Genomic DNA, 16,888 nt, shown 5'->3' with positions numbered 1-16,888 from the left:
TCATGATAAATAACAATATTTCACAAACAACATAGCAATAACACAACCAAATATTAATATATATAAAATATTAATACAATAAGTAAACAATAACAACAACTAAAAATAAGCTATCAAGTACATCAAATCATCAAAAGATTGGGTACTTATATCAATACTAACATAAACTTTTAACGCAATTAACACATAATTCAAATATTCTTCAAACTATGACACACAATTCTTACAGTACTTAATATACACTGTAAATTAACATTCAAAAATTAATTTTTTTCGTTTCACTGGTGGGGGAGTAAATGTGGAGTTATCTACTTTATTTAAATATACTTTATTTTTGTAAATTATTTTTTTGAATTACTTTATTTTTGAATATTATTTCAGAACGAAAATTTTAGTGTCAGTGTATTTATAAATTTTCAATGTTAATATTTTAAAATAAAATAAATAAAATTTTAAAAAATATATAGTTGTATTTTCAACTATACATACACAACGGGGATAGTACGATAGGCGGTCCCGGAAAACCCGTCGAAATAGACGTGGCCAAAATGGGCCGCAGAAAATATAATCGCGGCAGACTAATAGAGGGCCAATGGGTGTTTGGTGGCATAGAGAGAGTGTCGCGCAAAATGTTTAACTCGGCTGTCGCAGACAGGACCAGGGAAACACTTATCCAGGTTATTAGAGAAAAAATAGCGCCTGGAACAACTATCATATGCGATTGCTGGAAAGCATATGATAGCCTAGAGGAGCATGGGTACACCCATTTTTCGGTGAATCACTCCCAAAATTTTGTTGACCCGGTGACTGGTGCCCACACCCAAAACATGGAATGGAACTGGCGGGAATTCCGGTCCTCTTTTCCCGAACAGATGCAAATTTCGACGGTTACATAGCGGAATTTCTACTCAATAGAAAGAATACCACTATGGGGGACCGCATTCACTATTTATTCAAAGACATCGGGGTTGTGTATGCTCCAAGCCACACTTAAGGCGCTAGGAATTCCCGTGGTGGTCATGGTCCCTAAGCTGAGCAACGCAACCTAAGCATGGTGAGTAAAAACGTATATATGTAAAAAATGATGTCAAATTTACTATTCTTTCAGATATACCGATTGGTGCAGACATTGTTGGTCTTTTCGAGAGGTCGTAAAAGGCCCTTATCAAAGGGATTAAATTTAATTAATTGATATTGCTTTCGTCCTTTCGGGACGATATAAGAGGCACTTATCAGGGCCACCAAAACAATTAACAAAGAGATTATATTTAACTAATTTATATACATGCCAGAACATTGAAATTCAGTAAGCAGTTATATGAGGTCAATCCCTAACACCACCAAGAAAATGCGGAATTGGGAAAAGGGGGCGTGGAACCTCCCATTCAAATGGATTCTTTGGTACTGCATAAGTTTGAAGGTATACATGCCAGAACATTGAAATTCAGTAAGGAGTTATTTGAGGTCAATCCTTAACACTACCAAGAAAATATGGAATTGCGAAAAAAGGGGCGTGGCACCTCCCATACAAATGGAATATATTATACTGCATATATCTGGATTTCGTAATGGTAGGATAATTAAAATTGGTAAGGAGCTATGTGACGTTAAGTCCTAAAACCTCCAGTAAAATGTGGAATGGGGAAAAACTGTGGCTGCCGTACAAACTTAAGTTATTTTAACACCTAAAGTTTGACTGCATTGTTGAGTTTAGCTGTTATGCCTTTTGGACGTTTAGTAATCTGCCGCTGTTAAAAAAATTGTTTAGCTTCAGTCTATCTATGTACATCTTCTATAAAAATCAAATTCTGTGTGTGTGTTCCCTATGAAAACGTGTTTGCTATACTTCGATCATCACCAAATTTTGGCTCGAGGTTCCTTCGATCAAGACGAAAGTTTTTCATATTTCAGAATTAAGAATTTTAAATTTAATGTTTTTGTTGCCTTTTAACAGCTTTCTACTATTAATTTGAATTAATACATCGCAACGACCGCATGGTAAGTTCCAGGAATATTTTACATTTTTATAAATATAAAACTAATTTCTGTTTTTTCCAGCTCGATACATATTTTCATTGGAGCGTCGTAAACCATTTTTGATTTCGTCGCCAATTTACTGGGATGTTATACCATTTTTGTGAAGTTTTGGTAAGTTTGAAATTTCATTTTCTACTTTTATTATTATACAACAGTTAAGTTGAAAATTTTCATGTGGACGCCAAAGCAGAAAAGTTTCTGTGCAAATACTATAGATCACACCGGAAAATAAAAATTTTATCTCTACCTCTGTTCTAAATATTATCAAGTGTTTCGAAGTGTTTAGTTAGCAAGGATATTAGGGGGGCTCATGTAACCGTACAAATGCCTTATAAAGTGTGTAAACGTATAAATTTATCTAGTTTACGCACGAGCTGTCAAATTTTGTATGAAAAATCATTTACACAATTTGTATAAATTTACGCGCACATTTCATTGTGTAAACGCGGTAAACTCAAAGGAATGCAACCTTGCAGACATTACAGACGGCATTTTCATCAAAAATCTCCAACATCAGCAAGTAAAGGCGTTTTAGTTTTAATTTTTCACTTAATCTTGGTATTTTTTAATTTGTATAACAATCAAAAAAATTTTTTTGGAAATAATACAGCTGAAAAACAATCAAGTTTATCAAGAGATTACTAGGTGCATTCATATAACCGCGTGTGTAAATGGATATAATTTTACACCTTATAAGTTTATATGCTATCATGAGTCCCCCTATTGTCTACTCGTATAGGGTCTTTTAATATCTTTTAAATACATCTTAATCTTAATGTAATATATATCTAATATCTAAGCTTATCTAATATATATTAGGGGGACTCATTTAACCTTATAAATACCTATAAGGTGTGTAAACGTATAAATTTATCTAGTGCGTAAACGGACTGTCAAATTTTGTATGAAAAATCATTTACACAATTTGTATAAATTTACGCGCACATTTCATTGTGTAAACGCCGTAAACTCAAAGGAATGCAACCATGCAAACATAATTGCCGTCCTTTTCATCAGAAATCTTCGACATCAGCAAGTCATTTACAAGAATTTCATAGTAAAGATGTTTTAGTTTTGATTTTTCACTTAATCTTGGTATTTTTTAATTTGTATAACAATCAAACATTTTTTTGGCAATAATACAGCTAATCGACAATTAAGTTTATCAAGAATATTACCAGGTGCGTTCATATAACAGCGTGTGTAAATGGATATAATTTTACACCTTATAAATTTATATGCTTTAATGAGTCCCCCTGTTATAAATGGGAATGTTTGGATGTTTGTATGTCCAGACGTTTGTCTTTGTGCCTCAATCACGGAAGAACGGCAGGACGGATTTGGATGAAATTTGGCACACATATAGCCAATAGTCTATAAAGATCTACTAGCTATATATTTTTCAAAGGAAGGGAGGTCCCCGCCCCCTAGGAACAGTTATAATTTAATTAATATATTTTTTCGTCTTTGGGACTGAATCACGCCAGAACGGCTACACGGATTTTGATGAAATTTGGGACACAGACAATAGTCTACTAGCGAAATTTTTTTCGAACATGGGAAGGGGGTGAGGGTCCCAGGGCCCCTTCGAAAAATTACTTTTTAATAAATTTTACACATTATAACTTTACCTTTACTGACCTTCACCAATATTACAACTCAATAGGCCAAATAAGTCGAGGGCTTAAAAAATGAGCAGTGACACCCTTCGCCCCCATCCCCCTCCCCCCTTTTCTCGCCCTCTGGTGTAAAATCTATAAATTGTTATATATAATATAAATGTTCTCCTAAATCAATAATTTTTGGTATCTGGCTCATACAGATCGAAATCTAAACAATTTTGGAAAAACGATGGTGGAGCTCTCCGTCTCCTACCGCCATCCGCCCTCCTTCAATTGTTTTTATTGGCACGCTTTTATTAGCTTTACCTGTATGCTTCTTTGCAATTTTTCATTCACTTCAACGCGCCTGCTGCCTTATTAACATTGTTTTATAGCTATCTTCACCTTATTTGTAATCCCGTTAGGGTTATATCGAGACCCTTCCGGGATCATTTCTGGATGGTTTTCGGGATCCCACCGGGGTCATTTCGGTATTAAATAATGAGCTTTTATGGCCATGGATTTGCTGCAAATTATTTGTAATTAAAATTCGGTATATTTTATCTTTAATATCTAACTCAGCTTTTTCGTTCTTTTTCTGAGTTTTTTTAAATGAATCCTGTAACGAACTTTTGTAACTATAATTACTCTTTTTGTTATATTATAACCAACTAAATACTCGAAAAAGCAACGCTATTTTCATCTAAAAAATATCTTTGTTTTTAGCTAATTGTAATTTCACTTCTTTGTTCTATGAATAGTAATTCCTTCACCCATGTCATATCAATATTGTACGCAAGCGCGCCTTACAAGTTATCAGCTCATTTAGTACTTTTTTTTACTATATTACAAAAATAAAATATATTAGAAACAACTAATTTTTAAACAGATGACTTGATAAGCATGCTAACTTGAATAGCCCATATATTTTATTTTTTCAAAATTTTCTAATTAAAAAACTTGGAAATTTTACTTTCTAGATTTAAGGATCCTTCCTACAAATGTATTAAGTTGTTCTATTTAATAAACAAAATATTTGTTTGTTTTTGATAAACTGTTTACAAAAAATTTCAAAATCAAAGTTCATCAACATTAGTTATGTTTATGTTCAAGGACACATAAATAAAACATTGAAAACAATAATTCGGTTTTGATATGTTTTTGTTTATTTTTTAAATTTAAATTGTTAGATTTATTGAGCTAAAAGGCTTCAAGACGAATAAAACTTATTTTTTTGTTTATATTCATTTATAATTTATTTGGTCGATATTTCAACTTCAATCTGAAGTCATCACCAGGAACATATGTATGGATATGTACGATTAAATTTGATTTTTCATCGAAATGCTTTGCACTAAAAATAATGCAAGTAAACATCTCTATTCGACAGGTATTCGTAAATCTAATGATATTTATTAGAAATTTGTATTCCTTTATTCGAATAATATAATTCTCTTAATAAATGATATGAAATTAAAATACCTTACATTACTATTCGAATACTTTATTCGAAAATAAACATTTTTGGCAAATTTACCTTTTTTTTAGAATGATGGACTGCCAATTGTGCCAATTTACGCAGTCATCGTTTATGGAATATAATGATGACGATTTGGACGATTTTTTGGTGGCGCATGGCGTACTGGCTGGGGCCATGAGATGTGGCCAGTGCTCCAACCCATGTAGGCTGGTAGGCGACATGTGGGTATGCACTCGGCAGAGGACCATGACCACAACCACCAATAAAAAATGCAAGGTCGTTTGCTCTTTTAAACAGAGCCGAAAAGCCAACACATTTTCGGGAGCCAGGCTCAGCACAAGAACTATATGAGCTTGTGGTGCTTTTCATAACGTCGCCCTACCAGAAGGTAAACGCAATCATGGAAGACCTTGGTATATCCAAGCAAATCTGCAGCGACTGGGAGAGGTGTTGTTAGACTGGAACATACTGTGGAGTTATCTACTTTATTTAAATATACTTTATTTTTGTAAATTATTTTTTGAATTACTTTATTTTTGAATATTATTTCAAAACGAAAATTTTAGTGTCAGTGTATTTATAAATTTTCAATGTTAATATTAATATTTTAAAATAAAATAAATAAAATTTTAAAAAACATATAGTTGTATTTTCAACTATATAATGGCGAAGCTGCCCATCGGACCATCAACTACAATAAACTTATCTAAATCCATTGCGAATCAATAAGAAGAAAATACACAAATACTTATTTAAAAAAATATCTTCAATCAAAATTTAAAAGAGGAGCAAGCAGTACTTTTACCAAAAATAATTATAATTAACTATTATAAGGAGGCTATTTAAAAATGCAATATTTTACCGAATCGAATTAATTAATAAAACTTAGAACGTTATATAATGTACGCGATTAGCATTCTTTTTAAAAGCAAACAATTAAAATAGGACAAAATTTATAATGAAATTATAATTATCCAAACTTATAAATTTTAAACGGAATTCATACTACCATTAAAATAGGGAAAATTTTCGCAAAAAATTAAAAGCCAATTTATTTCTCCTACAATTTAAAATAAATCAGATAGTACAACAAAATCTCTATATAAATTGCCAAATAAGACTAAATACAAAGTATTGAAATAATAACACAAGTTTACAAATTCAAGTCAACTTTTGGATCTGAGCAGATAAGAGCGATTCTTAACTATATTTGATATGCTGAATTCGAATCTGCATTCAGTTTTTCAAGATTTATTCTAGTTTCCGAGATCTCGCATGATAGCACCATTGTGCTGTTATAGCAGCTTTTAAATCGTGGCACTGCTTGATAAGTAAGTAAAAATGGCAGAATGTTCATAAAAGTATGAAAATATAACTACGCCGCTCTAAAATAAGTAAATTTATACAGTCCACTAGAATTTAAGATAATATTGTCATACATACATACTTACAAAACAAACAGGATAAGGTACCTAAACCTATCACACATACACACATACAGTCCACTTGAGTAAAGATAAGTATAAACAACCCTCATACAAAACAGATGGTTTCTTAATATTCAAGCAATGACCTTGAACAAACAAACAATAGAAGCAAACAATAGAATAAACTAAGAAGACATTAAAATTAGTCCTTTGTCGAACATTAGATACACAAACTCACTTACAAGTATAGTTACGTTTAGGAACATAGTTTTAAGATTTAGTATATAAGCAAATGTAAAATAGTTTAAGACTCAGAATTAAAATATATTCTAAACCATCAACACCATTATATAAAAATAAAAATGCAGAGACAGTGTTGCAAAGTTGATCCAAAGTGTTTTTGTTACGTTTGTGGTGGTTATATGATTAAAAAAAGTGGCAAAATAATAACAAATGCGCTCAAAGATGCGTATCTGCACTACTTTGGTTTCAGCGTAGCAGACACTCGTAAGTCATGGAGACCGAAATTTATTTGTAACGCATGCAAAACAAAGCTGTATAAGTGGTCATCGGGAGAACGTGAGTACTTTTCCTTTTCAATGCCAGCGCTCTGGAGAGAACCTAAAAACCATAAAGATGATCGCTACTTTTGTTTGATGAAAGTTACGGGTATAAATGCAAAAAAATTAGCAAAATATAATTATCCTGATGTATCATCAGTATCCAAGCCAGTTCCACGTACTGCTAATGATCCATTGCCAGTTTATCGAAGTATAAGTGCAAACGTCCTGGAAACTTTAACTCCCTCACCCCCGAGCAGTGAAAGCGACTTTGTCATGGAAGGGCCACATTTAATTTTGCAAGATGAACTAAGCGATTTGATTCGTGATTTGAATTTGTCCAAACAAAAAGCAGAGTTGCTAGGGTCACGGCTGCAGCAATGGAAAAATCTAGACTCTCGAACAAAAGTTACTATACACAGAAACTGAAATGAGGCACTTCGACCGTTCTTCAAAAACGAAGACAACATAAGTTTCTGTAACGATATTAATGGTTTATTTAATGAAATGAATGCACCCTACGATCGAAACGAATGGCGTTTATTCATTGATGGTTCCAAATACAGCCTAAAAGCTGCTCTTCTCCACAACGGGAATAACAAACCATCTATTCCGATTGCTCATGCAGTACAAACGAAGGAATGCTACGAAACAATGCGGAAGATCCTATGCTTCATCAAATACAATGATCATAAATGGAAAATATGTGGTGATCTAAAGGTATAAACATTAATTCCAATTAAATCGAAAACACTTATTTTTTATATTATTTCAACAGGTTATTGGCATCTTAACTGGGATGCAATCTGGATTCACCAAATTTTGTTGTTTCTTATGCTTGTGGGATAGCCGCGCAACTGAACATCATTATGTGAGGAAAGAATGGCAAAGTCGTATTCAATATGAGCCTGGACAGCAAAACGTCTCCGCTGAACCACTTGTAAATCCACAAAACATTTTCCTGCCACCTCTTCACATTAAACTTGGTCTTATAAAGAACTTCGTCAAAGCATTAAACCGTGAAGGACCGGCTTTTCAGTACTTAGTCAGGTTGTTTCCTAAATTGTCATATGCAAAAATCAAAGAAGGGATATTTGTCGGACCTGATATTAGAAAACTAATGGCTGGTAAAGAATTTACAAAATGTTTAACGCCCGATGAAGCAGCCGCGTGGGCATCTTTTCAAAATATCGTTCACCACTTTCTTGGTAATCACAAATCCCCTAATTTTGAGGAAATTATTGGCGATATGTTGGAAAATTATCGCAAGATTGGAGCTCGGAGGTCTCTAAAGATGCATTTTCTGCATTCCCATCTCGATTTTTTTCCGAAAACTTGGGTGATACGAGCGACGAACAGGGAGAGCGGTTACACCAAGATCTAACCAACATTGAAAGACGATACCAAGGATTTTGGGATAAAGGCATGATGAGCGACTATTGTTGGACTCTAATACGCGAAACGGATACTAAACAATACAAAAGGCAAAGTTCCACCAATCTTCATTTCTGATTTGTTACTTTTAAGTTAATAAAATGAATATTATTTGACAAAAATCTTTAAAAATGAATTTATTGACTATATTAAAAACTAGAATCAATCTTAAAAAACGGAATGCAGATTCGGATTCAGCGTCATAAATTGACTTAAAAACCACTTTTAGTTGCCCAAATCCAAAACCGTGTATACTTGTGTAATTAAATCAAGAAATTGTGTCACTGTGCTTTCCATGAAGATTATTATAACCAATTTAAACAAAACTTTAAACGCAGAGAGATTACTTGATGCAAAGTTTACCAGTAACATTTGGGCTATTTTAAAATCATCAACTTACAACAATCAACATTTCTTTAATTACAAAAATAATTTGGAGCACCATACAATACAATTATTATTATTAACAACAATCAATTTTTTGTTGACACATTTACAACAATCAATTTTTCAAAATTTGGAGTTCACTTGCTAAGCATTGTTTATTTATTTATATTCATTAATTTTTTCAGATTATATCTTTTATATTTTCAAATTAAATAATTTACTTTTTAAAGATTTAATTTGCAACAATATTTTCATTCTTTAAACAATTCAAATAATTTATTAACTTTATAATTGATTTTGTTTCAAATAATATTAAATTAAAATTACTATTAAATTAAATTAATGTTTATATATTTAATATATTTTCAACATTTTAAACAGTAATCAATTTATTATTTATATTAATTATGTACACTCTTTCTCCAGTTTATATTGAAAAGTATACATATATTTATCCTTTATAGAAATGAGAAATTTTGCAACAACAGACATACATATAAATTTCATATTTAACCAACCTCATTTTCAATTCAAAAAAGAAAAAAAAAACAATCAATAATCAATTTTAAAAAATTTCAAAAGATTTCCTAAAATAATTTTTATTGACATATATCAATTCTTTCATATTGAAATTAAAATCATATGACAATCTCATATCAATCTCAAATGAATAACGGAATCAAATTTTCCTTCCTTATCAACAACTTGGGCATACATTATGCAGAGTACAATTATATATTGAACATATATTCTGCATAATACAAGTTTTTAATTTTTGAGTAATTGTACACACAAAGTTGCCATCTATTATTACTCAACCTAATTCTAGATTTTTCAATCACATCATGATAAATAACAATATTTCACAAACAACATAGCAATAACACAACCAAATATTAATATATATAAAATATTAATACAATAAGTAAACAATAACAACAACTAAAAATAATCTATCAAGTACATCAAATCATCAAAAGATTGGGTACTTATATCAATACTAACATAAACTTTTAACGCAATTAACACATAATTCAAATGTTCTTCAAACTATAACACAAAATTCTTACAGTACTTAATATACACTGTAAATTAACATTCAAAAATTAATTTTTTTCGTTTCACTGGTGGGGGAGTAAATGTGGAGTTATCTACTTTATTTAAATATACTTTATTTTTGTAAATTATTTTTTTGAATTACTTTATTTTTGAATATTATTTCAGAACGAAAATTTTAGTGTCAGTGTATTTATAAATTTTCAATGTTAATATTAATATTTTAAAATAAAATAAATAAAATTTTAAAAAATATATAGTTGTATTTTCAACTATACATACACAACGGGGATAGTACGATAGGCGGTCCCGGAAAACCCGTCGAAATAGACGTGGCCAAAATGGGCCGCAGAAAATATAATCGCGGCAGACTAATAGAGGGCCAATGGGTGTTTGGTGGCATAGAGAGAGTGTCGCGCAAAATGTTTAACTCGGCTGTCGCAGACAGGACCAGGGAAACACTTATCCAGGTTATTAGAGAAAAAATAGCGCCTGGAACAACTATCATATGCGATTGCTGGAAAGCATATGATAGCCTAGAGGAGCATGGGTACACCCATTTTTCGGTGAATCACTCCCAAAATTTTGTTGACCCGGTGACTGGTGCCCACACCCAAAACATGGAATGGAACTGGCGGGAATTCCGGTCCTCTTTTCCCGAACAGATGCAAATTTCGACGGTTACAAAGCGGAATTTCTATTCAATAGAAAGAATACCACTATGGGGGAGCGCATTCACTATTTATTCAAAGACATCGGGGTTGTGTATGCTCCAAGCGACACTTAAGGCGCTAGGAATTCCCGTGGTGGTCATGGTCCCTAAGCTGAGCAACGCAACCTAAGCATGGTGAGTAAAAACATATATATGTAAAAAATGATGTCAAATTTACTATTCTTTCAGATATACCGATTGGTGCAGACATTGTTAGTCCTTTCGAGAGGTCGTAAAAGGCCCTTATCAAAGGGATTAAATTTAATTAATTGATATTGCTTTCGTCCTTTCGGGACGATATAAGAGGCACTTATCAGGGCCACCAAAAAAATTAACAAAGAGATTATATTTAACTAATTTATATACATGCCAGAACATTGAAATTCAGTAAGCAGTTATATGAGGTCAATCCCTAACACCACCAAGAAAATGCGGAATTGGGAAAAAGGGGGCGTGGAACCTCCTATTCAAATGGAATCTTTGGTACTGCATAAGTTTGAAGGTATACATGCCAGAACATTGAAATTCAGTAAGGAGTTATTTGAGGTCAATCCTTAACACTACCAAGAAAATATGGAATTGGGAAAAAGGGGGCGTGGCACCTCCCATACAAATGGAATATATTATACTGCATATATCTGGATTTCGTAATGGTAGGATAATTAAAATTGGTAAGGAGCTATGTGACGTTAAGTCCTAAAACCTTCAGTAAAATGTGGAATGGGGAAAAACTGTGGCTGTCGTACAAACTTAAGTTATTTTAACACCTAAAGTTTGACTGCATTGTTGAGTTTAGCTGTTATGCCTTTTGGACGTTTAGTAATCTGCCGCTGTTAAAAAAATTGTTTAGCTTCAGTATATCTACATCTTCTATAAAAATCAAATTCTGTGTGTGTGTTCCCTATGAAAACGTGTTTGCTATACTTCGATCATCACCAAATTTTGGCTCGAGGTTCCTTCGAACAAGACGAAAGTTTTTCATATTTCAGAATTAAGAATTTTAAATTTAAATGTTTTTGTTGCCTTTTAACAGCTTTCTACTATTAATTTGAATTAATACATCGCAACGACCGCATGGTAAGTTCCAGGAATATTTTACATTTTTATAAATCCATTTTTGATTTCGTCACCAATTTACTGGGATGTTATACCATTTTTGTGAAGTTTTGGTAAGTTTGAAATTTCATTTTCTACTTTTATTATTATACAACAGTTAAGTTGAAAATTTTCGTGTGGACGCCAAAGCAGAAAAGTTTCTGTGCAAATACTATAGATCACACCGGAAAATAAAAATTTTATCTCTACCTCTGTTCTAAATATTATCAAGTGTTTCGAAGTGTTTAGTTAGCAAGGATATTAGGGGGGCTCATGTAACCGTATAAATGCCTTATAAAGTGTGTAAACGTATAAATTTATCTAGTTTACGCACGAGCTGTCAAATTTTGTATGAAAAATCATTTACACAATTTGTATAAATTTACGCGCATTTCATTAGGGGGACTCATGATAGCATATAAACTTATAAGGTGTAAAATTATATCCATTTACACACGCGGTTATATGAACGCACCTAGTAATACTCTTGATAAACTTGATTGTTTTTCAGCTGTATTATTTCCAAAAAATTTTTTTTGATTGTTATACAAATTAAAAAATACCAAGATTAAGTGAAAAATCAAAACTAAAACATCTTTACTATGAAATTCTTGTAAATGACCCGTCGAAATAGACGAGGACAAAATGGGCCGCAGAAAATATAATCGCGGCAGAATAATAGAGGGCCAATGGGTGTTTGGTGGCATAGAGAGAGTCGCGCAAATTGTTAGACTCGGCTGTCGCAGACAGGACCAGGGAAACACTTATCCAGGTTATTAAAAAAAAATAGCGCCTGGAACAACTATCATAAGCGATTGCTGGAAAGCATATGATAGCCTAGAGGAGCATGGGTACACCCATTTTTCGGTGAATCACTCCCAAAATTTTGTTGACCCGGTGACTGGTGCCCACACCCAAAACATGGAACGGAACTGGCGGGAATTCCGGTCCTCTTTTCCCGAACAGGTGCAAATTTCGACGTTACATAGCGGAATTTCTATCAGGGATGCACCTTAACGTTAAGCTAATCGTTTATCAAAAAATTTCCACCGTTTCCGTTGAAACACTTCGAAATATTATCGATAAAGAAATTATCAAGATAAATTGTATCTCGTTTTTAACCGAAACGAAAAGCTTTCGTTAACGTTAAAAACGTTAACGAAAACGTGATACTTTATGTTTGAATTGTGCTGGCAATGCTATAGCCATGGTGAAGCCGTAAGGTGGCAACAACGAGCGCACATACACACACAAACTCTATGTAATTTGTTTGTGTAATTCGTTGGTGGTAATGTCAAAAATACTCTGAGAAATGTTTGTACTGTCAAAATTCATGAGAAAAGTTGCAATCAGCTTGGATAATGCTTTCACCTTTAATGACTCCGCCATCAATCAGCTTTGCCAGCATAGTTTGAAATTAATAATCAACATAAACGATTTGATTTCGTTTTGATATGGCAGAAAACGAAACGAAATCATTTCGTTAATTTGACGATCTTAACGTTAATAAACGAAACGAAATGACTTCGTTTCGTTTATTAACGTTGATTATCGTAACGAAATGATATCGTTTCGTTGGTTAAGCATGCCTGATTTCTATTCAATAGAAAGAATACCACTATGGGGGACCGCATTCACTATTTATTCAAACACATCGGGGTTGTGTATGCTCCAAGAGGCACTTAAGCCGCTAGGAATTCCCGCCGTGGTCATGGTCCCTAAGCTGAGCAACGCAACCTAAGCATGGTGAGTAAAAACGTATATATGTAAAAAAAGATGTCAAATTTATTATTCTTTCAGATATACCGATTGGTGCAGACATTGTTGGTCCTTTCGAGAGGTCGTAAAATGCTCTTATCAGGGCCACCAAAAAAATTAACAAAGAGATTAAATTTAATTAATTGATATTGCTTTCGTCATTTCGGGACGATATAAGAGGTACTTATCAGGGCCACCAAAAAAATTAACAAAGAGATTAAATTTAACTAATTGATATTGCTTTCGTCCTTTCGGGACGTCATAAGAGGCCCTTATCATGGCCACCAGAAACTAAAAGACCAAAAATTTATTTTTAATAAATGATCTGAAATTTTCTTTTTTTCTTTATTGTGTCCACCTGTTTCTGTCCATTTATCCGATGAGAATTGCCATGAAATTTTTATGAAAGATACGGGAAGGAGAGATGATGGTTAGTTGATTTTGAAATCCCAAATCGGTTTAGCGATATATATATAAAAATCAAGTTCTTTGTGTGTGTGTTCGCTATGGAGACGTATTTCCCACACATCAATCATCACCAAATTTTGATTATGGGTTCCTTCGATCAACGGGAAGGTTTTAGGCTAAAAATAATTTCGATATGTAAAAGGGGCGTGGCACCTACCATACAAATGGAATCTTTGGTACTGCATACCTTTGAAGGAATATATGCCAGAACATTGAAATTCAGCGAGGAGTTATATGAGGTCAATCCCTAACACCACCAAGAAAATGCGGAATTGGGAAAAAGGGGGCGTGGAACCTCCCATTCCAATGGAATCTTTGGTACTGCATAACCTTGAAGTTATACATGCCAGAACATTGAAATTCAGTAAGGAGTTATATGAGGTCAATCCCTAACACCACCAAGAAAATGCGGAATTGGGAAAAAGGGGGCGTGGAACCTCCCATTCCAATGGAATCTTTGGTACTGCATAAGTTTGAAGGTATACATGCCAGAACATTGAAATTCAGTAAGGAGTTATTTGAGGTCAATCCTTAACACCATCAAGAAAATATGGAATTGGGAAAAAGGGGGCGTGGCACCTCCCATACAAATGGAATATATTATACTGCATATATCTGGAAGTCGTAATGGTAGGATAATTAAAATTGGTAAGGAGCTATGTGACGTTAAGTCCTAAAACCTCCAGTAAAATTTGGAATGGGGAAAAACTACGGCTGCCGTACAAACTTAAGTTATTTTAACACGTAAAGTTTGACTGCATTGTTGAGTTTAGATGTTATGCCTTTTGGACGTTTAGTAGTCTGCCGCTGTTAAAAAATTGTTTAGCTTCAGTCTATCCACATCTATAAAAATCAAATTATGTGTGTGTGTTCCCTATGAAAACGTGTTTGCTATACTTCGATCATCACCAAAATTTGGCTCGAGGTTCCTTCGATCAAGACGAAAGTTTTTTATATTTCAGAGTTAAGAATTTTAAATTTAAATGTTTTTGTTTTTTGGCTATGCGAAAGAACTATCTTAGCCCCTCAAAATGATCATGTTAACAAAATCAATGATCGCATTCAAAATCAATTTCCTGGTGAAGTTACGAAATATAAATCGATCGACACAGTTACAGATGAAGATAAAATTGTGAATTATCCAAATGAATTTCTATACTCCTTAGAATGCCTGCTCATATATCAACTTTGAAAATTGGCTCACCAGTCATGCTTCTTCGGAATGTAATCAAAGCACCAATCATCAGCGGTAAAAGCAATACAATAATATAAAATAAGATACAAGAATAAAATGTTTTAACAGAAAATTTCACCAGATGTGCGTACAAAATTCAATTCAATTTACAGAACTATAAATTAAATTATCAACAAACAAAACAGAAAAAATAACGCAACATCCATTCGATCTCGGGCGGTACAACGTGCGCCTGGTAAAGCTAGTTATATATATATTTTTTTGCTAACATATATAATTAACATATTTCGATATATATATGCATCTATATTTGTGGAGCGATTTTTATGACTATGGAAATGCGAGAACATTTTTCCATATGCAAGATATTGGAAGAATATCAAGCTTTTAAATTTTGTCAAGAACTAATTGTACAATACTATTTTTAAATTATTTGTTAAGTTTGAAGAATTACTTGGCAGTGGGATCAAACTTTCCAGCCATTATATCAAATCTCAAAAAAAAAAAAGTTTACATGAATGTAATTAAAAATTCAAAGAAGATATTCTTCTATATGTACTCACACGTATTTATAAATTATAATATATTGTAATCGAAATGTAAATATAATTATTACGTTATAACGTAAAATTTTAGTCTTATGTATTATTGTTATCATTGAAAAAAAGATTACCCTAAAAAATAAACTTAAATTATTTGCCATTTGCCGTTTTAACTTCAACAATAATGTAGACAATGTTTTGAGCGAACGCGTTCACAGGGACGTCCACTGAAATACAAATTGTGGAAAGCAGCCCTCTGTCCATGTAAATGGTCTTCTGTGGACATAAGAAGACAGCCCGTGCATGCTCGCCAAAATGTAGATCCTGATCGAACATCCCAGTATTTTCGGGTGTAAGACAGTCGGTAGCGTAATGCTATGTACGATGCTATTGCCTTTTATAATGGTATTGTGTTCTAAATATCTTTGTATATTTAACTGTCAAAATATATCTTTATATTAATAATATTTAAAGGATTGCCTACTTACCTTTGCTTTGCACTTTTGACCCTTCAAAATTTTTGAGAATAGCACCAACTCCATATGCTTCATACGCCATAATTGCTAACAGTCGGCGCACAGTATACTGTAAGGATAATATATCCCAGTCAATATCCCCATCACATGGCGTTAATTACAGGTAAATGTTTGAAAATGTTTATCCGCTGCAAAATTAACGTGCAGGAAATAGAAATTTATCGAATATATGGGCCAAATCATCCCACATACCTGTAAAACAATTGAATTGTTCTTTAACTATTATAATTTTTTCTTAATATGTGACCCGGCCTATGACTAAAAAAAATTTACCCATGATGATCATTAACTGCGCCAATAATTTCAATTATAGCCTACCAACCGAATGACAATATTTCACCTGCACCATTCAAAATATGCAGCACACAATCAAGTTGCCGCTGACGTACATCTGCATGCCTAACGGTGGAGAGTGGACACAGTAATATTGTATGTAATTGACGAGTCCTGTCTCAAGAAGTTTTGCAACAGCAAATATCGAGGGTTCCTAACAGGAATGTAATATATTTAGAAGTTGAAATAATTAAATAATAAAAATCTCGGGTACTATTTTTGCCGTTAAAACTTTAACGAGAACGACAAAGACCGTTTGTCTGTGAG

At 33.0% G+C, this 16,888-nt stretch overlaps 1 protein-coding gene across 1 annotated transcript in view; it reads right to left on the bottom strand.

Moving 5' to 3' along the window:
* Positions 1-16,310, bottom strand: part of LOC137235978 (uncharacterized) — an 82,432-nt gene extending 66,122 nt beyond the window's left edge. Inside the window, exon 1 of the mRNA XM_067758714.1 lies at positions 16,241-16,310. Within this exon, the coding sequence (XP_067614815.1) occupies positions 16,241-16,310 (70 nt within the window). The remainder of the gene's footprint in view (positions 1-16,240) is intronic.
* Between the last annotated feature and the right edge of the window lie 578 nt (positions 16,311-16,888).

This window comes from Eurosta solidaginis, unplaced genomic scaffold (assembly GCF_040869045.1).
Source record: "Eurosta solidaginis isolate ZX-2024a unplaced genomic scaffold, ASM4086904v1 ctg00001171.1, whole genome shotgun sequence".
NCBI lineage: Eukaryota > Metazoa > Arthropoda > Insecta > Diptera > Tephritidae > Eurosta > Eurosta solidaginis.
This window is presented reverse-complemented; position numbering and strand designations above follow the sequence as displayed.